We start from the raw sequence: 24,025 nt of genomic DNA on the forward strand, positions 1-24,025 counted from the left end.
CTCAGTGTAAGAATTCTATTTTAAGAGTGAGAGAAGCAGCTATTCTTACACTACTATAAAATAGATAACTAATGAGAACCTAATTGCAGGACAGGGAGCTCTACTCAAGGCTCTGTGGTGTCAAAGAAGCGATGTATGTATATGTGCACCTGATGCACTTTGCTTTACAGCAGAAACTAACATGACATTGTAAAGCAACCAAGTTCCAATAAAAGCAAAAAATAATAATAATAATAATAAACTGAAGGAACGACTCATCAAAGAGAGACAACATAAGTCAGACCCTTAAACATATCTCCCATAATGTAAGTGGAGAGATTCCTTACAAATCACAACTTATCAAAACCGACTCAAGAAATAACACAGAACCTAAATACACATCCTATTGCATGCACACATGTGATCAACATTACTTTGCTTCACTAATGGAATCCCCCAAATGTTTAAGAATGAAGTTACACCCATGCTATAAACTGTTTCAGAAATAAAAACAAGGGAACAGTTTCTATCTCATTTTAAGAACCTCAACCCTCAAAAATCTTGATACTGAAACCTAACAAGGACATTACCACATAGGATAATTACAACATAAAGAACATAAAGAAATTATCACAAAATATTAGCAGATTGAATGTGGTGACACATAACAAGGATAAGGAATTATGACATAGCAGGGCTTATTTGCGGAGAAGGCAATGGCACCCCACTCCAGTACTCTTGCCTGGAAAATCCATGGATGGAGGAGCCTGGTGGGCTGCAGTCCATGGGGTTGCGAAAAGTCGGACACAACTGAGCGACTTTACTTTCACTTTTTACTTTCATGCGTTGGAGAAGGAAATGGCAACCCACTCCAGTGTTCTTGCCTGGAGAATCCCAGGGATGGGGAAGACTGGTGGGCTGCTGTCTATGGGGTCGCACAGAGTCGGACACGACTGAAGCGACTTAGCAACAGCAGCAGCAGCAGCAGCAGGGCTTATTTGAACAATGAAAAATTGCTCAACTTTCAAAAATCAATGAATGTGAAAGTTTTTGAATGAGATGGCGTCGACTCAGTTCTCCCTGCTCCTCCCTAAGTACAACTAGGCATGAGTGCTAATTCGCTTCAGTTGTGTCTGACCTTTTGCAACCCTATGGACCATAACTCACCAGGCTCCAGGCAAGAATACTGGAGTGGGTTCCCTACCCTCCTGCAGGGAATTTTCCTAACCCAGGGATCAAACCTGCGTCTCTTAGGTCTCCTGCATTGGTAGGCAGGCTCATTACCACTGGCGCCACCTGGGAAATCCTGGTACAGCTATACAGCCTGCAAATAATGCCACAGGCCACCAAAAGATAAATCTGAAAGGGGCAAAGTAGCTAACGAACTGGAGGAACAGCAGTGACAGAACACCCTATGGTCCTCAACCAAGAAAAGAAAGTGTAGCCTAGACCTGGGAACTACGATCCAGCAAGAAGGCGGTCCACTAGGCTCATTCTTCACCCAACCAGCCAGGAGCCACCCATGGTAAGGGAGATCCATCAAGAACCCACCTGGCAACAAAGGACCCAATCTGGAAACTATCCCCCTTCCATACCAGCCTGAGCCTCTCCTGGCCCACCAAAATGTATCAGGCAGCTGGGCAGCACAGGGAAAGGGGTCTCACTATACTCATACAGCCGAGGCATTCCTTTTATCGCTGTGGCACAACTCTGTTCCCTTACAAAGAGACACTGAGGCAGGTAGGCAGGACCGATGAGGGAGATTCCACCACAGCAAGTGTTCAGTCCATGAAACCTCTTTTTCCCCAGAGGCCTGAGAATGCCCTCCATCACTAAGAGCCACGGGTAGCCTTAGCAAGGTGCATCCTGCCACAGCCTGGGCTCCACCAGGGAAGTGCTCTCCATTCCCCAGAAGAGTGGTCTGGCCTCAGGTGCCCAGCCTGGGAAGTGCTCCTCATCTTCACAGGCCAGAGATTCTTTTCCTCACAAAGAAGTACCAGGTGGGATCCATCCTGGAGAAAGCCCTTCACCTTCCCCAGGAAGCATGAAGAGGGAGCAATAGGAGCCCAATGGCACCAGGTAAACCAAGCAGATCAAATCAGCAGCCCACAGTAGCACCAACTCCCAGGTGGAGCAGTGGTAAAGAATCTGCCTGCCAATGCAGGAGATGCAAGAAATGTGGGTTTGATCCCTGGGTCAGGAAGATGGAATAGGAAATGGCAACCCACACTCCAGTATTCTTGCCTGGAGAACTCCTTGGACAGAGGAGCCTGGCGGGCTATAGTCCATGGGATCACAAAAAGTCAGACATGACTGAGCACACACACACAGCTTAAAATTAAGTAGTCACTGTAAGCACAGCAGACAAAAACAGGCCAGACATGCATGCTTAAACTAAACAGGGTAAATCCCTACTAAAATAAAAGACTTAAATAGAACACAGTCCCCTAAGATAATTACCATGATGTAATAAAAAAAGTACTTATCCTATCAAGGACCAGGAAAATCACAACTCAGATTTAAAGGAAGACAATCAACTGATGCTAAGACCAAGGTAATCAGACGTTAGAATTGTCTGATGAAGATTTTAAATTTCATTATAAAAATGCTTCAACAAGAAATTACAAAATCTCTTAAAATGAGTGAAAAAACAGAAAATCTCAGCAAAGAAAAAATTATAAAATAGATCTAAATGAAGCATCAGAAATAAGAACAACAGAAAGAGCACAAATATGAGTATATACAATAGACTGACCTCCACATAAGTTTTTATATGTCAAATTTGATGATTGAAACAGAAAATATAATACTATCTGACACTCAAGACAATTATATTTAAAGGTGAAGAAAATAAAGTCAAATGAAAGCAAGATTTCCATATGTCACTCAAAGTGGTAAAATGTTGACCAGTGGACTAACGTCACATGTGTATACTGTAATACCCAGAGCAAACACACACACACACATGCACACACACATGCACGCGCACACGCACATGTGCACGCACACACACACGCACACACACGCACACACGCACGCACACAGATGCACTGAGGAAATCTGAAAGTAAATTAGATTCATGTACTATATCAATGTCTACTATTGAAAGAAACATAAAAGGTATATTTGATCTCAGGATCTCTCTGCATTATTTATTACAACCGAATGTGAATCTACATTAATCCCAAAATAAAAGTTTAACTTAGAAAAAGAACATTATGAAAAGGAGAAATTATGAGGTATCAATCTTTCCAAATACTGGAGCATATTATGAAATAAAAATATTCAAACATGAAGGTCTAGTACTTATGCAAAAAAAGAGAATTAACAAGCCACCATTAAAAGGAAAAAGTAAATCAATGGAATTTACTGCATTAACAGGAAATAGTAAAAATATAATTATCTCAATAGATGTAAAAGAGACTTTCACTAAATGTAAAAATGCTTTTGACTAATACCCCCTTTCACAAAGCTGTTAGGAAGCTAGAATTCAAGGGGATTTTCTCAACCTGAAAAATGAACACAAAAATATGTGGTAAACAAAATGATGCATTATAAAAAGTTATCCTCTGAGATTAAGAACCAGATAAGTATACCCACTATCATTACGTCTAATCAACTTGAATTAATGACCCTAAGTAGTACAATAAGTAAAAGAGAAAGGAATAAGATACATAAAAATTTAAGAAGAAAAAAAGCTATCATTTTTCATAGATGATATGATAGTGTTTATAGAAAAATCTTAAAGAATCTTCAGGTAAACTATTAGAATAAATCAATGACTAGAGTTCACTAGAGACAAGTTTCGTATAAATATCAACTATATTTCTATATATGCACAATAACAAGTAGAAAAATAAATCTAAATATATTCCCTGGTAGCTCAGTCGGTAAAGAATCTGGCTGCAGTGCAGGAGACCTGGGTTCTATCCCTGGATTGGGAAGATCCCCTGGAGAAGGAAATAGCAACCCACTTCAGTATCCTTGCCTGGAAAATCTCATGGACAGAGAGGAGCCTGGTGGGCTGCAGTCCATGGAGTCGCAAAGAGTTGGGCACGACTGAGTGACTAACACTTACTTACTTACACTTATACACCATGTATAAGATTACTGTAAATGTTGATATCTGAGGGCAAAAATCAAACAAAAGTCACTCATGATCTCTATAGCAACAGCTACAAAACTGTGTTGAGAGAAATCAGAGACCTAAATAAATTCAGGGGATACCATGTCCATGAGTTAGATTACTCAATATTGGTAAGATGTTAATTCTCCCTAAGTTGATCTAGGGTCCATGCAATTTCAATTGAAATACTAAATTTATAAAAAAGTGAAAAGGGCCCAAAACAACCAAATCTGTCTTGAAAAAAAAAAAAAAGAGAGAGAAAGAGCTAGAGAACTTACACTACCAGAATTCAAGAGCTATTATAAAACTATGATCATTACAATGACGTAATATTGGTGCACACAGAGATAAATAGCTAAATGGAATGGAAAAGAAGCGGTCCAAAAACATATCTACAATATACAGTGGCCAGACTTATGAGAAAAGTAGTATGGCAAACCAGTAACAAAACAGTTCTTTTTTTTTAATAAATGGTATTGGGTTAATGGGCTGTTTGGTTGGTTCACTTGTGTTTTATATACCTTGCCTCCAAACGCACACCACAGGCAAATATCAATTCCAGATGTAATGCAGGTGTGAATATGAACTGCAGAACCAGAATACATTTAGAATAAAATATAGGATAATATCTTCATATTCTTAGGTAAACATTTCTTCAATAACACACCACATGTAATAACCAAATAGAAAGCTAAATTGGGTAAAAACTACATTAAAATTAAAAATTTCTGTTCATCAAGAGACATCATTAAGGGCATCAAAAAGGCAAGCCACAGAGTAGGAGAGACCTCAATGCATAGATTTATAAATGACACATATTTGGTTCTCCTACAAATCACTGAGAAAAGGCTGAAAACCAAGTCAAAAAATGCATGAAAGACAAACAGACACCTCACAGTGGAAACATCCAAATGATCAATAAACATGAAAAGGCGATCCGCGTTCTTAATAATTATGGAAATAAAATTACCACACTGAGAAACCATTACCCACTCCCCAAGAATGGCTCACGTGTACCCGAGTGACAATCCACATTAGTCCACTGAGGGTTGGTGAAGCAGTAACCGGGACTCTTAGGAACCACTGACAGGAGCACAAAGTGGCACCAACACTTTAGAAAAGTTTAGCAGAATTTACTAATCACACACATCCGCTGACCTAGTAATTCCACTCTGAGGTACACACACAACAAAAAGACAGACATGTGTTCCCCCAAAGGATGAATCTAAGAGGGTTTATAGCAGAATTGTTGCATTCTAAGGCACGTCAGTCATGTCTGACTACTTACAACCCCATGGACTATATAGCCCACCAGGTTCCTCTGTCCGTGGAATTATCCACTCAAGAATACTGGACTGGGTAGCCATTTCCTTCTCCAGGGGGATCTTCCCAAACCAAGAATTGAACCTTCATCTCTCTCTCATATCTCCCACATTAGTGCCACCTGGGAAGCCCACAGCAGTATTACAGGAAATAGACAAAATCTGGAAACAACTCAAGTGTACTCCATAATAGAATAAACAAAGAGTGAGATATTCACGAAAGGAATATGATATGTCAATATATATTAATCATATCTTTTATTTTCTATGTTTCTGGTGCTTTGATAGCTGGGCCCTGCTACCCCTGGAGAGAGAGTCCCTGCCAGGGCTAGCCAATTTCTGTAACAGTAAATGACTGTCCTGCACGCGTGCTTTTAAATGCAAATTAACCAGTCCAGAGCCCACATCTCCCAACCACCTCCTCTGTGGACCTCTTACACTCTCAGCTACTATCCCCCTGCCCTAATCATCCTAGGACAAGATATTTGACAACTAGGAGCAAGCCCCACACCCTGGAGCCTGCTGAAATTATTCAAGCTAGCCAATTCTAAGCCCGCTTACCTTGCTTTGCCGATCCCTTCCTACACAAACCACAATAAAGGCTCAAGTTCACATTTCCCCTCCTCCTTCTGCCTCCTGACTCAGCCTGGTGCTTCCCCATGTGGCCCTGAATGGTATGCTGTGCCTCCTCCTCTTGGGAATTGTAATAAACTATCTTTTCAGTGGCAGGCAACACAATAGAATGAACGAACTAAAACTATGTACAATAGTAGTAGTAAATCTCACAGTGTGATGGTGCGCAAAAGAAGGCAGTTATAAAAGAGGTCAGAGAGTGAAAGTGGAGACTGAAAAAGTTGGCTTAAAGCTCAACATTCAGAAAATGAAGATCATGGCATCTGGTCCCATCACTTCATGGGAAACGGAAACAGTGGAAACAGTGTCAGACTTTATTTTTGGGGGCTCCAAAATCACTGCAGATGGTGACTGCAGCCATGAAATGAAAAGACGCTTATTCTTTGGAAGAAAAGTTATGACCAATCTAGATAGCATATTGAAAAGCAGAGATATTACTTTGCCAACAAAGGTTCGTCTAGTCAAGGCTATGGTTTTTCCAGTGGTCTTGTATGGATGTGAGAGTTGGACTGTGAAGAAAGCTGAGTGCCAAAGAATTGATGCTTTTGAACTGTGGTGTTGGGGAAGACTCTTGAGAGTCCCTTGGACTGCAAGGAGATCCAACCAGTCCATTCTGAAGGAGATCAGCCCTGGGATTTCTTTGGAAGGAATGATGCTAAAGCTGAAACTCCAGTACTCTGGCCACCTCATGCAAAGAGTTGACTCATTGGAAAAGACTGATGCTGGGAGGGATTGGGGGCAGGAGGAGAAGAGGACGACAGAGGATGAGATGGCTGGATGGCATCACTGACTTGATGGACGTGAGTCTGAGTGAACTCCGGGAGTTGGTGATGGACAGGGAGGCCTGGCGTGCTGCGATTCATGGGGTTACAAAGAGTCGGACACGACTGAGCGATTGAACTGAACTGAACTGAACTGAACTGAAGGGTGTTGGATGTCGATGTTTCCACCGCTGAGTGTAATGACCAGAACGGGGCACAAGGGAACCCTCTGGGGGCACTGGTGATGTTCTGTTTCTTGTTATAGGTGTTGATTGCATGGGTGTGTTCTAAAAATTCACTGTGATTTACTCATGATTTAGGCATTTTTCTGTACGAGTGTTACACCTCAGTTTACATGAGAAAAACCACTAGGATTCCGTCAAAACTATATTCAAATAAATAGAGAACATTCCAAAACTGGAAAGAATATAAATAAATTATCTAATACCTCACATAATAAGTTTAAAAATTAACAATGAAAATGAAGAGTAGGCAGTAGGGAGACAAGAAGGAAAAACAAACAAGTTAATTAGAGTAACATAAAATGCAACAAAATTGATTAAACAAATTAGAACCAGTTCTTTGAAGCAATCAGTAAAAAAAATTCCATCTAGTCTAATTAAAAAATAAAAGCAGCAGCACAAAAACACAACTGAATCAACGAAAAGAAATATATTTCAACAGGTAGATATTTTTAAGTTATTTGCAAATACTATATCAAGCTTTAATGAAACATTTGAAAATGCCAGTGTTTTATAAGATTTTCTATAAAACAGGTTACTAAAAATGACTAAAGGAAATACAGAAAGCAGAAAAGAAATGTTTCAAGATATCAAAGTAATAGCTCCAACATCAACACCCAGCTCAGATAATTTTAATTTTTTTCCAACTTTCAAGAGCTCTGTCCATACAAGGGCAAAAGAATGAACAATTTCTTATCTATGTCATGAAGAGAGTACATCCTAATACAGGTTAAATACAAGCAACTGAGAGAGGAATTACTGGCCAAGGTCACATTCGCATCTAGGTGGAAAACTTCAAGCGCAGCAACAAAAAAGCAAAAGAACCATTATAAGAATTAGGAAGCCAAGGCCAACTGCTGGGAAAGCTCTTCTCATTTATAAAATGGAGACACAAAGAAGAGAATACCCTCTTCTTCCCTGTGTAGCTGTCTTTCTGGGCATGGAAGTTGGAATTGCCACGGCCATCCTAAAACTATGAGGGAAGCTCAGACTCTGCCCTGTGGACAGCCAAGGAGAAAGATGAAAACGACCAGAGCCTTTGATCTTGGCACTGAATGTCTGAAGTGGCCAACCCTGGAGCTCCGGTCCTCTTTTCATGTGAGATAATGTCTCCCTTACTGTTTAATCCACTCAAGGTGAGCATTGTTACTTTCAGACAAGTACATTCTAATAATATACAAAGATGAATTACATTTATGCAGAGGAAAAAAGAGAGAGAGAGAGAGAAAAGAGACTAAGAATTTTTTTTAAAAAACCACTGAGGAAACATGTAAAATTTAGTAAAGCATAGGATAAATATGATGTCCTAGTCTGTGGGGAAAGAAAGGATTACTGAATAAGTGATAGAAGGAGCCAGTACTAAAAAATGTAAAAATGTAAAATGTATGATGAACCATAACACTATAATTTATCCCAAATCAATCCCATGCGGCAGACTCCACTGAAATAAAACTGAACCATAAAAATAGTAGAAGAAAGTATGGGTTAATAGTATCTACTTTGCAAACTGGGTATGGCTTTCTTAAAAAATACAAGCACATACATTTTTAAATGTCCCTATGTGAAAATATTCTCTTAACTCAAAAGCAAACAATATATGGGAACAAAATTTTGACATAAATAATTGTCAATTCTCATATGAAAGAAAGGTTATATGAGTTAACAAGAAAAATCTCATTTTGATATTAAAAAAGCAAAGGACCTGAGGTATAACTTATAAAATATGAAATGTATATGACCAATGATTACATTTTAATGTACAATCTCTTAAAATGCAAATGTAGTAACATTATTTTTTCATAATGTTACCAAATTAGCAAGCATGTTTTAATATATCATTCAATTTTTGAGTATAGGATATAACAGAGACTTCCATATATTACTGATGCTTGTCTAAATTATTAAATCTTTCTATAATCAATTTTAAAATATGTATCAAGAACATCAAGAACCTAAAATTATTATCCTTCGCTCAACTTCTACTTACTAAAAAAATTTAAAGAAATATAGCTATAATAAAAGTATATGTATTTTGGATATTTGTCACAACACTATTCTACAAGAATATGGTGAAAATGCCTAAAGATTCATCATATGGGAAGATAAAATTAATGACGGCTCCCTGTAAGTTGAGTAATGTGTTTCCATTAAAAATCATCGTTGTAAAGAATAAAGAAGTGAGAAAATATTCCCAAGACAGCATTAAGTGAAGAAGTCAGGATATAAAATTTATGTGCAATAAATAACCATTTGATAAATATATATATTACTATCTCTATCTCTATGTACAGGGTGATGGAAAAAAGAGAAAAAAAAAAAACAAGGAAAATGCACCAGAAATGCTAACAGTATTTCTTGGTTCAGAGATTATAGCTGACTTTTATATTCCTCTTTTCATTTATCTGTATTTTCTAAACATTCTACCCTAAATGAGCATGTATCGATGCTATATCTGCAAAACAAAGTGATGTCACTTAAAATGAAATGTTTAATTGTATCTTTCCCTTTACTCAGAAGCAGCCGCAGCGCTTGTTTCGGTTCTCAGCTCCATCAAAGGTGGTTCTGCACAAGGGTTTGGAACGGTTGACATTTTACTTGGGAAACACGCTGCAAGAATGCTAATCCAAGAGGAGGGTGAAGCTTATTCCTCTTCTGTAACTCACTGTGCACAGTCGGACTCTCTATCTGAACAGCTTAATAGACACTGAACAATTCTCAAGCTGGATCCTCCCAGCCCCACCTCCACCCACCACCCCTTCCCCATTACTGAACCCACTGCATGGCTTCAGGAGCCACTGGGTAAAGGATCCCACCTGGGCTCTAAGAGGCAGCTCCTGCTTCATTACCAGGACGCTCCTGTCTGCTGGCTGCTGCCTTTTCCACCTGGCCTCGCTGCTTAGAACTCCTGAACCCTGAGACTGTGGGACACTGCCACACCGCGCAGACCTGGCTAAGAATGTTAATGACGCACTTCCAAGCCCAGGGAGGGCTGGGGTCCTACGGTGTGACAATCACTACACGATGAGCAATTACTACTTTGTGAATTATCAGCAGCCACAAGGCCCTCCCGGGGACACGACATCAAGAGAGGCATTTGATTCCTGTCCAAAGCCAGCTTTTATGAAGAATCAAAATTGACAGAGAAGACAGAAAAATGCCTTAAACTAGTAAAGGAAAATGAAGCCCTCCCATCTCCCTGGATAGTTGCTGGAACAGGGAAGCTAAGCCAAGGGCATTGGTGGAACTTCATGTCAGCAGCCTCTAGATCAATGGGAAGGGACTATGAGACCCTAGTGCTGGCTGGGAGGAGGGCAGGCGGTCAGAAGTAGGAGGAGGAAGTGGACAGTGGGCTCGGGGGAGTGGGGGAGTCACATAAATATATTATCCCAAGGCCAGAAACGATGGTCCAGGCTTTTGCCACGTATCTCCCAACCCCCACCCCAGGAAATTTGCCTTCCAGCCCCAGCACAGCCACCTGCTTGTTGATACCACCTAACTGAGTTTTTCCAGGCTCTGGGCCTCAGTTTCTCAAGCAGAGCTGCACAGAACACCATGGAGAGGCTGGGGACCAGAGAGACTGTTAATGTGAAGCTGAACTCCAAACCACTGCATGTCTGCTTCCACAACTGTCTAATATATTCGGGTTGCAGTAAGATACTGCTGCAACAGATTTTCTAGGACTAGAGAAAAGCAGGAAAACCACTGAGCTAAAAATTCTTTCTTAGTCTCTTGGTTTTAACTCAATTCTACTCTATGGAAAGCAGTTTAAAAAAAAAAAAAAAAAAAGCCCTTTTCTCTCTCTCATCACACCAGGGTGTCCTTTGTCCTGGAATGTCAATGCATAAAGCAAACCCACAGTCTTTCCAGATGCTTTCCGCCCACTTCCCCACCCTCCTGCCCAAGGAGACAGGCTAACCTCCACTGAGCTAGTGAATTAGGTGGATGGTGCCCATGGGAAATGAGGTTCAAAGGGCCTTCGGGAAGCTGGCAGTTTTCCCAGAGTTTTCACTGTACCAGGGACCCATATTAGTGGAACGGAATGATTTCCCCACAACAGAATCTTCAGGACAGAGAAGGGCAGATATCCTCAGCAATCACCCCACGAACAAAATGTTTCTGCTAAGCTGTAGCTCATGTTACACTCCAAGCAAGCCATGCTTCTGGAGAAGAAGTTTTCCTTCTTCCATTCGCTACATCAAAACGGTCCTGAAAACAAAATCTCATCAGAGCTAAAGCCCCCAGCTCCCTCTCAGTTCTTGGTCTTTATAAGAAGTGGATATCTCTCCCCAGACATGGAAGAGGAGCTGAGCACTGCTCACCATGCAGAGCACTGTCTCTGGCCTCAGGCTTTGGTACACAGGAGTAGAGAGGAGCTGCCATACAGGGTACTTCCAGGCAGAAAGCCAGGCCTCTCTGTGCCTCTCTGCTCTTGTGGGATCCGGGATAGAATACTCAGAGAAGGTCTAAAATTCCAGTCACCTGAAGCTGATGTAGAGTTCTCACTGCCACGTGCTGCATCAGGGTCATTACATGGACTGACCCCTCTATTCACCCAGGAGGTTCCTATTGTCTGTACCTTTCATCTGAGAAAATGAAAGTTCAAAAAAAGGAAGTGGCTGCAAAGCTCAGGAGAAGCAGAGCCAGGAGTGTCACAAAGGCCCCCAATTCAGGGAGACAACACATGTGTGATGCGTCTTTGTCCACAGTAGGTGCTCAGTGGTCCCTCCTAGGCTCCCTCTGTCCTGTGCTTTAAACAGCTTTCCCTGTCCCCACCTTTGAAAACTTTCCTACAGGTGGTCTTCACTAATCCCATCCCAGCTCCCGTCAGGAGCTGAGGACATTTGCATGGACAGCTCCAGGGGACCCTCCTTTGGAGATTTCCATCTGAACAAAGAAAGCCAACTAGATATTTGTAAGGCTCCAGTAGGAACAAGCATCAACCCCCAGGACAAATGTCAAGCCAAGTCCTGTGGGAGCTAGATGTGACTTTCCAACAAAGCCTGGCCCTGGCCTGGTTGCCTGGTAATCACCCATGCCAGACAGCTCCAAGCAGAACACAAAGATAATTAATGTTTTGTCTGCAGTTACACAGCAAGCGGGTGACATAGACCTTTGATTTTGCCATACCGTACTCCTTCAACAAGAACGCACTTCCTGGATGAGATAATTTAATTAGTATTTGTCCGGCACCCTGCCGTGAAAGGCGATCACCCACTCCTTCCATCTTCTGAACGGGCTAAGTAAGGTACAGTCTCTTGATGCCTCTTAATCTAAAACGTCTGGGTGACTCACCCTTCCCGAGAGTTCCCTGCAGGGTATTTACTTTAAGAAAACATGCATTTGCTCCTTAATTTAAACAGTTCCTCTTGATTTAAATCTTAAAGAAACGACTTGGTTTGTGTGTGTGTGTGTGTGTGTGTGTGTTTACTGCTGTTGTTTTTCAATAGATAGATGGATATATGATATATTCATATACTAAGATGTGATATATTCATATATTAAGATATATAATATCTTTTCAGGGAACCCTGACCCTTCCCCACCATAAGCACATCCGGTCATCAGTCCTCTATCCACTCTTACTGGCCACAGAGATACAGTTGAGGGGACCTCCTCTGCGATCAGGATCACTCATCTCTGTACTGCCTTTGTGTGTCTCTGAACCCTTCCCCTCTCACCTGCTGCCCACCCTAAACTTTATTTTCAGGTTGCCCCACTTTCCCAGGCCTATCCCTCCCAGCCCCACCTCCCACCAGGAACGACACCCAGCCTTGCCTTTAAATGCTATCCTAGACGTGTGCCACTCGTCCCCATGCTTCCTCCTCGCTTCCTCCTGAAACCTCCCAGACCTTGCTTTAAGGCACCCTGGGCCTAAATAACAAACATTTGCTATGGTAAATCCCATTCCCTGCTTCCCAGATAACTTCTCCTTAACAGAGATAAGCTGCCAGGCAGACAGATAACAACGAGGATATGCAGTTATTAAGGGCAGATTTTAAAATGACAAAAGGATACATTTAAAAATAAAGCCCACTTGAAAATCAGCTTCCCTTCCAACTCAATCACATTCAGACCTCCTGCTCCGCAGCTCCTCATACCGAGAGATTCCAGCTCCCATTGGCTTCAGGGTATTGGAGGAGCGTTGCCATGGCAACACGGAAGGCCCCGACACCTGAAATGGGAAGTGGAAGACACAGTATCTCTCCCTCTCTCAGACACCTGGAGTGGCCAGCATGACCCCAGTCAGCTGCCTAAGTCGAGGCAGGGAGCCCTACTCCTAACATTCCCACCCAGTGGTGGGATCTTGGGGTTAGAGCTGAGCTAAAAGAAAAGGGATGCATACTAAGCCTCTTTAGTCGTGCCTGACTCTTAGCGGCACCATAGATTGTAGCTCACCAGGCTCCTCTGTCCTTGGGACTCTACAGGCAAGAACACTGGAATAGGTTACCATGCCCTCTGCCAGGGGATCTTCCCAACCCAGGGATTGAACCTGCGTCTCTTACGTATCCTGCATTAGGCAGATGGGTTCTTTACCACTACCACCATCTGGGAAGCCCCTCCAAAAGGGGATGGGGGCCAGCAAAGAAGCCAGCAGGCAGGGCCTGGTTATCTAGGAGCTCAGAGGGACACCTGGGGATGAAGGCAAGGACCATGGCAAAAATGAATGTCACCAAGGCAGGCAACTCCTTTCACACCAGAGTAACTGAAAGGGCTCCCTGGTCCTGGCTTCCCCTTGCCAGGTGGGAGTCCTAGCACAAGCCAGTTTCTGTTGTGGCTATCTATGAATATCCAGACCAACCCTGACCATCCATCCCCAGGCTCCCACCCACCAAGTCTCATGGCTCGGGGCAACCCTAACAGACATCGCAGGTCATCTTGGACAGTGCAGGCCACACTCTGTCTTTCCAAGGCTTCACACCGCAGTCACCAGCCCCCTCTCTGATGGCACAAACAATCCTCTGAGCTCCCCCATGTCATCGTCACCATTGCCTCACAATCACTTATTGAACTTCCTATTATTTGACCAACTCATGACTCTACTTTCTACTGAATGGGCTGAAAGTCCCCCATCTGCACATCTCACATGGACACCCAGCCATCCCAGCTTCTCCCTAGCAAGCCAGTCCTTCTCCCCACATTCTAACTGATGAGGGTTCCCATCGTGCTTTCTAGCTCTCACACTGTCCATGACTCCACAGATGTGTCCTTCCATGGAGTCCTCAAGGAGACAACTAGAGAATGCCTTCCCAGATTCTCAGGACTCCAGCATCATGTAAGCCCTTCCTGCCCCGCTGTTGCCCCCAGTCGTGCTGGAGGCCAGGCTAGAGGGCTCTCTGTCAGAGGTTTACCCCATGTATTGAGAGTTCACCATGCCCTTCATCTCCAGGAGACTGTCATTAGTAGATATGTCTTCCTCTCAAATGTATAGAAACGTGTGTGTGTGTGTGTGTGTGATTGCAGGAGCCTCTGCCTGAGTCTATACCAATCAGCTTATGCTTTCCTGATTATACTGAGCCCTGTGACCCCTTTACATCATGGGTGCTCCCATCTCTGGCTCCAACAAGCCAACGAGTGGTCCTCCTGTGCAGGCCATTTCTGGGAGAGCATCACTGAACAGCCAGCAACTGCCCTTCCCTGCACCCCCACCATTGGCCCCACACTGGCTCATAAGGACCTCATCTGAGGTCCCTTGCTGGATAACTGTTCCACCCCCCACCCCCAACCCCAGCTTGTCACACTGACCTCTTGGCCCCAACTTCTTGTTAGAATCTTGATTTCACAGGCCTCCCTTTCAACTTGGAAGTTCCAACTCTGGGTAAAGGCCACCTTGCCAGACCTCAGCCCTGAAAATGCACCCCCCGTGTGGAGAAGGATGAGACGATGTATCACTGAAAGGGGTCCTCAGGCTTGCCACTCACCTCAGCACCAAGTCAAAACAAGCCAAAGCCCACCATGAACTCTGTGGCTCACCTGTCTCTCACTTCTGTCTCCAATGGGGGCCAGCACTGCCTGCTTCTCACCCTCCATGGGGCTCATTTTCCATTTTTTGGCTTTGCCTCTCTCTTGGATTGGGAGATATTCTCTAGCCATAACCTCTGCCTCTTGCCTCAGTAAGAGTCACACCTGTTCTTGCATTTGGGATGATTTCAGCCACTCCAGGAAAATGCATTACCCTTTCTGGTTTCACCCAGGACCACAGGATGGGTCCTTCAGGCCCAAGCAGTAGGACCCATTGGCACCAGGGGTCCCTGCTGCACTCACAGACAGCATTGGTATCAATTTGGAGCCTCCTCCCCACCACACCCCATAAACACCAGCATCAACAGCAGCAGCCGCAGAGAGAGACTGGAGAGGGGACTTCTGTGCTGGTCACCATCAGCTCGGAACACAGGCCCAATACGCGGCAGCAGGAGGAGAGAGAGGTGGGCACGCTGAGGCTTACCTTCCTCATGTCTTTACCAAAGGTCTCACTGTAGGTCGTGCCAAGGATCTCAAACTGCACGTAGGGATTCGAGCTGTCTTCCCGAAACTCCATCACGCCCGTGAGGCCCGTGATGTGGCCCTGCAGGAGAGAAGGAAAAACCATGGGAGGGAAACTCCATCACGCCCGTGAGGCCCGTGATGTGGCCCTGCAGGAGAGAAGGAAAAACCATGGGAGGATAGTCAAACGCGGATGGAATCCCAAAGGCGAGGAAGAAACAGGAAGTGGTTGCCAAGAGGGAGACAGCCACGGTCTGGGCAGCAATGGACACGCTGCAGTAAGAGCAGAGAGGCTGGCGGTCCTGGGGCCTCCAAGCAGGACCAGCACTTCCTAGGCCATTGCTCACAAGCAACGTTCCCCAGCTTTGCCCATCATTCATGCCGTTGATATGATTACAGCATCTGCTCTGTGCCACACATGTGCCAGCCCTGAGATTACAGAAAGACAGCTTTCGTCCCCACCCTCCTGGAGTTTACAGTCTCCCACTGCAACCAGCTCCAGGGGCTCACCTTAGCCTGAGCCAAGGAAGGCCAAGGTCAGCGAGAGCCATCTCAGGCATGTGGTGGGAAGTGCCGGGACAGTGAGTGTGAACATTAAAACCAGCTCAAATCCTGGCTTTGCCACCTTGGGCAAGTCATCTCCCATCTCCCAGCTTCAGCCTGCAATTAACTAAGTCCACATCACAGAGCCTGCAGGGACCAAAGGAGAAAATGTGTACAAAGTGTGGTGTCTGGTAAGACCAGATGGGGGGTGCACTGGCCCTCAACCTCTCTCTGGCAGTTCCATGAGGCTCTGGAGGAGCAGGGGGCAAAGGGGTTGAGTGAGCCTGGGCTGAGCCCTCTTCTTCCTTCAAGCCTGGGGTGAGGGGTTCTCAGCCAGCCTTGATCTCCCACAGACTGTGAGTCGGGAAAGTCCCAGACAGTGAGCTGGCCCCAGAGGGGCCCCTGCTCAGACCTGGGCTCAGCAGATTCAAACCAGTATCAGACTACATTCACTGCTATCAAAACCATGCAGAATTTATTGTGACTAAGACTTTTGGCACTATACTGATGCTAAGTCACTTCATTAGTGTCCGACTCTGTGTGACCCCATAGATGTCAGCCCACCAGGCTCTCCTGCCCCTGGGATTCTCCAGGCAAGAACACTGGAGTGGGTTGCCATTTCCTTCTCCAATGCATGAAAGTGAAAAGTGAAAGTGAAGTCGTTCAGTCGTGTCCAACTCTTAGCGATCCCATGGACTGCAGCCTACCAGGCTCCTCCATCCATGGGATTTTCCAGGCAAGAGTACTGGAGTGGGGTGCCATAGATTTCCCTAAATGTCCTTTTGAAGCCTCTCAAAGCCCATTCATTCTAACAAGTCTTGTGTGGATTGCCCAGTTCATGTCAGTCTAGTCTTTTGATGGATTTAATGTCACACCTAAGCCTATAGGACACACAGATGTCCTACATGCTGAGGTGTGACACAGAATCCACCACGTCACAGGTATGCTGATGCACACATAGGCGTGCACAGACAGACACACGCACATGCACACGGACACATACATAGTGTGCTTTTGCACTGGCACTGCCAACTGAGACAAACTCTCCTGGGGACAGTGGCAGCCCGCACAGTGGGTATCTGGCAGACATGAGAGAGCCACGTTCCTTCACTATTTTTCTTACTTGTGATCTTGGACAAGTTACATAACCTCTCTGAAGTCTGATCACCTTATATAAAATGGACATGGTAAGACATAGTATTAATGGACTCAATGGACATGAATGTGAGCAAACTCCAGGAGATAGAGGAGGACAGGGAAGCTTGGTGTGCTGCAGTCCAAGGGATCGCAGAGTCAGACACGACTTAGCGACTGAACAACAACAAATAACACATATTCCTGAACCCCAGCTCACCAGCCCTCAAATGCTGGGACAGGAAGAGTGGCCAGGGGAGAGGCCTGGGAGGGGCCTGGCTGGCTGACCACAGAAACAGCTCAGCTCCCCAGAAGGGGCGGAGAGAGGGGATGTGCGGAGGGGCCTGTCTTCTGCCTTGGCCAGGAGGTTACCCCTTGCACACACCTTCTTGATTGTGTCTAGCATAGACCTCCCTCCATTCCACGGCTTGGTGGACTTGCGGATACAGTTGAGGCTTGCCATGCTGTGCCACTTCCGGTCCTCCAGCTTCCTGTGGAAGGCGTTGGCCAGCATCAGGACACTGTCATACAGGTAGAGGTTGGAGATCTGCAAAGACAGACATGCAATGCATTTGGCACATTCCCAGGGATGGGGAGAGACCAGTAGAGGGCTGGAGTGACCCCGGATGCCAACACTGAGAAGTGAGGCCCGACAGCTAGGCCATGATCCTATGGCTTCCAGGTGGCCATTCAAGCACCCAGCTGGAGTCTTCAGTAGAATCAGACCTGGTCCTGCTTCAGGAACTAAAGTGGGGATGGATCCATATATCAGTGGAACCAGGGTGATCAGAACCATGACTGAGTCTTGGACACGGCTCTATGGAAGACTGCAGGGGCCATCCCACTCAGGTATTACAAAGGATGGAGGGAAGGATGGGCAGAAAGCTCGGTCTAGGAGGATTAGGATAAATGGTGGGGAGCGTTGTAGGGAGGGCACCATAGTAGTAGAGGCATGAAGGTGCAAGGAAGCTGGGCCACATGGGGCAGGTTCCACCAGCATTTTTGGCAAAGGATGAGACAGTAAAGATTTTACACTTTGTGGGCCTTACAGTCTCCTTTGAAACTGCTCAGCCATACTATTCTAGTAGGAAAGCAGTCACAAATGATACCGTGATTCCTATGCAATGAGTCAGAAAAACCCAAATGAACTTTTTGGCCAAACCAATACATAAACAGAGGCTGTGCCAATAAAACTTTACTTAGAATATAGACAGTGAGCCACAGTTTGCTAACCCCTGAGTTGGAGAGACTAAAGACAGTTCAATATGTCTGCATCAAAGGGACAGTAGGGAGGCAGGGATCAAGGATGGAGCCATGCAGAGCCTTGTGAGCCATGCTAAAGAGGAAAAACATAGGTGGATTCAGGATCTGTGCCTGAAATCAGATCTGTGCCTTAGAATGGTCACTCTGGTCCCTGGACCTCCACCGAGGGTGCTGTGGTGGCCTGAGTGACTCTGGCAGCTTCTGTGAGGGTCCAGAGGTCACGGAGCCTGCCCTGCAGTGATGTCCCTGCCAGCCAGGAGATGCACTTGGAAGTTGCTGCTGTGAGCATGGGAGAACTACTCCTCAGCTTAGCTGTGCACAGTTCAGCTGGATCTTAGAGGAGAAACAGCCCATCTCGGAACTCTAGAGATCACAACAATGAGGGAGAATTCATAATAACAGTGAGCAGAGTGGCCCCACAGCAATGAGAGGCAGGGGTAGAACCGGTCTGGGAACCCTCCTGACCGTGAGTATGACCGTGACATGCATGAGCCTGGACTCCAGAGGTCACAGGAGCCCTCGGTGGGGAGGAGGTCAGCCCTGCATCATCACCCTACCCCAGCCCTCTCTGCTCCTCCAAGGGTTGACATGGAGCATGAAGGGAGGTGACAAGGTAACGTCCATCCCGGGTCAGATTTGTGACCCCTCGGGGTAACTGTTGCACAAACAACCATTAGCCAAAGTGGGTCAAGGGGATGGCTCTCTGCACACCTCACCAGCAAGGTGTCTGCTAAAAATATTCCAGGAAAACAAAATCACTGGATATAAATAGGAGAATATGTTGGCCTCACCGGACTCCTGGGAAGATCAAATGAGATCCTAGGGCTATGGGAATCATGCCTGCTGTCCCCCGCCACTCCCCAGTATGTCCCTCACACTCCCAACACCTCTGAGCCTTCTTCTCAGCCTGCCATCCCCTTCCTCCCACATATTTGGCAGGATACTCCCAAAGCAGAGGCCCAGACAGGAACCTGGGTGTGGGAACTGTCCTCTACAACTGCAGTCAGACGTGGCCCAAGGGAGCTGATCCAGGTCATCATATACACCTGCTCCATCATGCCTCTTCTCTCTTCCCCCATTTCATGCTAACCTCCCAGGGTCACCGCTGCCATGACATGTCTGAGAAGAGCTGACCCCTTCCTCCATGGATGTCCCTGTGCTTGACCTTCCTGCACTGCCCTGTTCCATCTGCTCTCAACTCTCAGCCTTGTAGTGGGCACAGGGATGTATGCCACAAAGGCCTGCATACCTGACACCTGTCCATCCTGTAGGTGTAAGAAGTAGGGGAAAGACTTCCCTGGTGGTCCAGTGGTTAAGAATCTGCCTGCCAGTACAGGGAACACAGGTCCGATCCTTGGTCCAGGAAGATCCCATATGCCTCGGAGCAACTAAGCCCACACACCGAACTTACTAAAGCCCAAGAGCCTAGAGTACATGCTCCACAACCAGAGAAGCCACGGCAGTGAGAAGCCCCCGTGCCCGACTCGAGGCAACCAGAGAAAGCCACGCAAAGCAACAAAGACCCAAGGCAGATGGAATAAATACGTAAATAAAGTGAAAAAAGAAGTAGATGGTGGATGGCATGAGTGTGCCTGTTATAACCAACTGCTGACTGAAGTATAACCTCAGGCTGTAGGGAAGCAGGCAAGTCAGTGCCTGGTGACCTTTTGGGGGGCCTTGCACTACACAGGTGCTTACTTGACAGCAGAGAAAGGTCCAAGAATCCACCCCCCGTCCTGAAGCAAACACCAAGACAGAACACCATCTCCTCCCTCTTGATACCTAGGAGCACAGCCTTGATGAGAAATATTAACCCACTGCCTGCTTTTGTCAGCCCCCATGTCTGAGGAGTCCCTAACTGCAAAATTATTCTGACATGTCTACTGCCCCTCTGAAATACAAACCAATAATGGAAATGTTCTAAGAGGACGTAAGCCACTTAGAGTTGCCTTGGTGTTATTTTTTACTTGCTTTTTTTTTGTTGTTTTAAAGGATATCTCAAAGCTGAGAGTCCTTGATGATGTGAAGCTTTATCTTAAGACATTTATGGACCTCCCAGCCACCCACTCACAGCCGACGCTACTCACCCAGCTAGGACCCTTTAACCCACATCCCCGCCTATACACACACTCTCGCGCACACACACAGGGCCACTCTTCTGCAGTGGCCCAGGCTGGTACCCAGTGGAATTTCCTTCTTTCCCTCCAGCACTTCTAGTCACAATAAATTAAGGTACTTAATTACGTAAGTGATTTATGCAAATGTATGAATGCAGAAAGGCCTGCCACGAAGAGGAAAATAACAGGATGTGACTCAGAAAGGCCAAAGAAGAACAGGCTTGAGCAATGCTCTTTTCCAGGTTTATGTATCGGTATTTCCACTATCTCTAGAACCCAACATCAACCAAAGTACATGGGTGGTGCTTAAAGTATGTTTGATGGGTGGATGCATATAGATGAATGGGTATGTGGAGGTTGGCAGGGAAGATGGGTGGATAGATAGGTGAACGGATGGATGGATCTGTACTAAGAATGTACACATTGATCTTGGTTCACAAAAAGATAAAATGTAGAAAACAGCAGGAAAAAGAGATTTTTATGCCCCCAACTTTGACTTGAGAGGCGACATGCTTTATTCAAACAAACATTCGTTTCTCATTTATAGTTTGCTCAGAATGTCTTCTTGCGCTTCACTTGGAGCTGCTTCCATCTTCTCCTCACTCCTGCCCCTTCTCCTACAAGGGGCTGTCTCAATACTTCTCCCTGATTTGGGCAGAAGCTAACGCTCCAGTACTCATCTACGGCTCCATGGTCTTCTCACCAACCTCAGCATTCTAACTTAGGTGACCTGCTAGGTTCACTGGTGGGTATACAAGGGAGGGTTGTCAGGAGAAGGAACTTTTAGGGGAAAAAAGATCAAGAACAGTAGAAAGGCTGCCTCTCCATGGGGCTCCCTCCAGATCCTGACAAACAGAAACCTTTCCTTGGGGTAGGAGGGTGAAGACCAGTGTGCTAATGTCCCGGATTGGTGAAGCCAGGTCCCTGAGTCAAAAGGAAAGATCTAGCGAGACAGAGGCACCCAGCTTCATTGACTCTCACTCAGTGCTTGTCTTGAGGAGCAAACAGCCTCAGCTGGTGCTACAGGTGGCAGGCTCAGAGAAGGGGGCATGGCCTGAAGGAGCCCTTGCCTCTCTCTCTCGTGTCTCAGGTGAGGCCCAGCACAGAGTTCTCTAGCAAAAGACAGACAGGCAGCTACTGTCACCTCATTCCTCTGAGAGTGGGAGCCCAGGACTCTGGCTAGCCTAAGAGCACTGCAGCCCAAAAGTGAGAAAAGACTACAAAAGCATTTCAGGTGAGGGCTGACTGGACAAGCTAAAGAGAGCCCAGGATGTCTGGGCCAAGGGCGTGGCAGAGCAAAGACCCGGATGCACAGCAAAAGGCCTGGAGCTGGGTCGGAGATGCCAGATGGAGTAAAGTCAGAGGCAGACAAGAGCCAGAGCTGGAAGAAGAACCTGAGGCTTTCCTGGGAGCCTACGGCCTCCTTTCCAAGTGTACACGCAGCTGTAGGGGGCCCGGCTGGTTTGGTGAGCCACCTTAGAGATGCACGCTGGGGTCCTCTTCTGTGTCACACAGCAGAGCTCTCACTCTACCACTGTGCAGCTTGGCCCGGGGCCTGGCTTGACCTGGCCCAGCTCTGCCCACTGCTGAACCCCCAGCGGGGACAGCAGCCCATAGACATAGCATGTGCTTGATAGATGCTCAAAGTACGGGTGAATTGGCTCTCCTCTTACTCTCACTCGCAAGGTGATGTTGAACAAGTCATCTAAAGTTCTAGCCCTGAGGCTTCCCTTGTGGTTCAGTAGTTAAGATACTGTGCTTTTACTGTAGGGGCACAGGTTTGATTCCTGGTCGGGGAACCAAGATCCTGCATGCTGTGCAATGCAGCCAAAAAAAAAAGACAAAAATGATTTTTAAAAGCTCTAGCCTTATCTTGATTACAATAACATACAGTATGTTCAGTGTCCCTGGAGAGGTGCAGTGGGCGGTTTTGATTTACTCACCCTGTGAAATATCCCTGTGAAATGCAGATAGGGATAACCCTGGTGCCAAGTAGCCAAGTACCATCCCAAGCTCTCTGAATTTAGTTTTATTTTTGGAGGGAACAGGGACAGAAAGGAATAGAAGGAGAAACAAAGGACCCAGGCAGGCTCCTGACTTCAATGTGGGTCAGCAGAGAGCTTGTCAGCCAGGGGTGTCTCCAGTGGCCAGGGCCCGGTGTGAGTCTGTCACACAGAAGCGTGGAGGCTATTGTGAAAAGAAACTTTGATCTGCCAACACCACTCGCCTCTCCTCCAATGCCCCTTGGCCTGAAAGCTTTTCAAGGGCAAGCAGGGGTCATACATGGCTCCTGCAGCTTCAGGGTCAAAAGACGGAGCAGGGATCAGCCCTGGGGATCAGGACCAGCACAGAAAGCTGCTCACCTGGGTGCAGGTCCCTGGCCTCCTCCTGGCCCAGCAGCAAGGTCACAACTGCCATGGTGCCCTGGACCTGAGCTGGGCCTTTTGGGTCTGTATGGCCTAAGGTGTTGCAGGGCTGCCCTCTGAGGAAAAGGCCACTTCTCTGCTCTCGGGGTGCATTATACAAGCTGCCAATATAGGAAGGCCCGGAGTGAGGGCCTGCACAAATCCCTGACCCAGGTTCCTGAAAGGGAGATGGCTGGGTGCACTTTAAAGCCTGACATTTGCACTGCAGGGCTGGCTCAGCCATGAGAGTCCAGGGCACAGCCAGTCCAGCACTAAGACCATGCAGGTGCACGGGGGAGGGTAGAGGACAGGAAGGAGGGGACTAGAGCTAGAACAGGGACAGCTGCAGCCCTGTACCTGTGGGAGGTGCCCTGCCCTGCACCCTGTCACCAGCTGTCCATTCCCTGCCGGGGCTTAGCAGTTTCACCCCTGGGGATGCTTCCAAACATCGTCTCTACATGGTCACTTCCCACAGCCTCCACATAGTTCAAATGCCCTTACTTCTCCCCAGTGATATGGCAATCCCCGGTTACCTTGTCTCCCAGCCCAGGCCCTCCGCTTCCACCCTGCACTGAGTTGTCAATCCCACCATAGGCACATTCTGCCCTGTCATATCCCCGAGGGCTACCCACCCTGGCCTCCGTTCCCTGGCACTGCTCTCCTCGCTAATTGATTTCCCAGTACTTCTTGCCTCAGACACATTAAACTCAACTCCTGCCTTCCTTGGCTTCTGGGCCTTGACACATGACATTCTCTATAACTGGAAAGTGTTACTAAATGGAGATTAAAATTTCTGATTTATTTGGAGTTTGTGAGAATCAGAGAGACAACATTTGTGAAATGTCTAACATAAGAACTGGCATATAATAAGTGCTTAAGGTGTGTCTGCGGAATTAATGGATGTTGAATGAATAGTTTTAAATCGGTTCTTAGGAAGAAACAAAGAGATGTCAAAGTGTTTGAAAAGAGGATGCCTCTTAGAATAAAAGTGATCGAGGGGAGAAGCCACACTGTGAAAG

At 46.1% G+C, this 24,025-nt stretch overlaps 1 protein-coding gene and 1 long non-coding RNA gene across 6 annotated transcripts in view; one reads left to right on the forward strand and one right to left on the reverse strand.

The window, feature by feature from the left end:
- Nucleotides 1-24,025, reverse strand: part of GRID1 (glutamate ionotropic receptor delta type subunit 1) — a 692,098-nt gene that overhangs the window by 199,202 nt on the left and 468,871 nt on the right. For all 5 annotated transcript variants that reach the window (XM_061405546.1, XM_061405545.1, XM_061405544.1 and 2 more), the window contains 2 exons: nucleotides 17,607-17,768; nucleotides 15,507-15,626 (listed from right to left, as the gene is read on the reverse strand). In XM_061405546.1, coding sequence (XP_061261530.1) covers nucleotides 15,507-15,626; nucleotides 17,607-17,768 — 282 coding nt within the window. The remainder of the gene's footprint in view (nucleotides 1-15,506; nucleotides 15,627-17,606; nucleotides 17,769-24,025) is intronic.
- On the forward strand, nucleotides 14,249-15,021 carry LOC133240537 (uncharacterized). The gene is made up of 2 exons (XR_009734253.1): nucleotides 14,249-14,336; nucleotides 14,847-15,021. It is a non-coding gene; the product is annotated as an uncharacterized LOC133240537 (long non-coding RNA).

The sequence above is a fragment of the Bos javanicus genome, chromosome 28, assembly GCF_032452875.1.
Source record: "Bos javanicus breed banteng chromosome 28, ARS-OSU_banteng_1.0, whole genome shotgun sequence".
Taxonomy (NCBI): domain Eukaryota; kingdom Metazoa; phylum Chordata; class Mammalia; order Artiodactyla; family Bovidae; genus Bos; species Bos javanicus.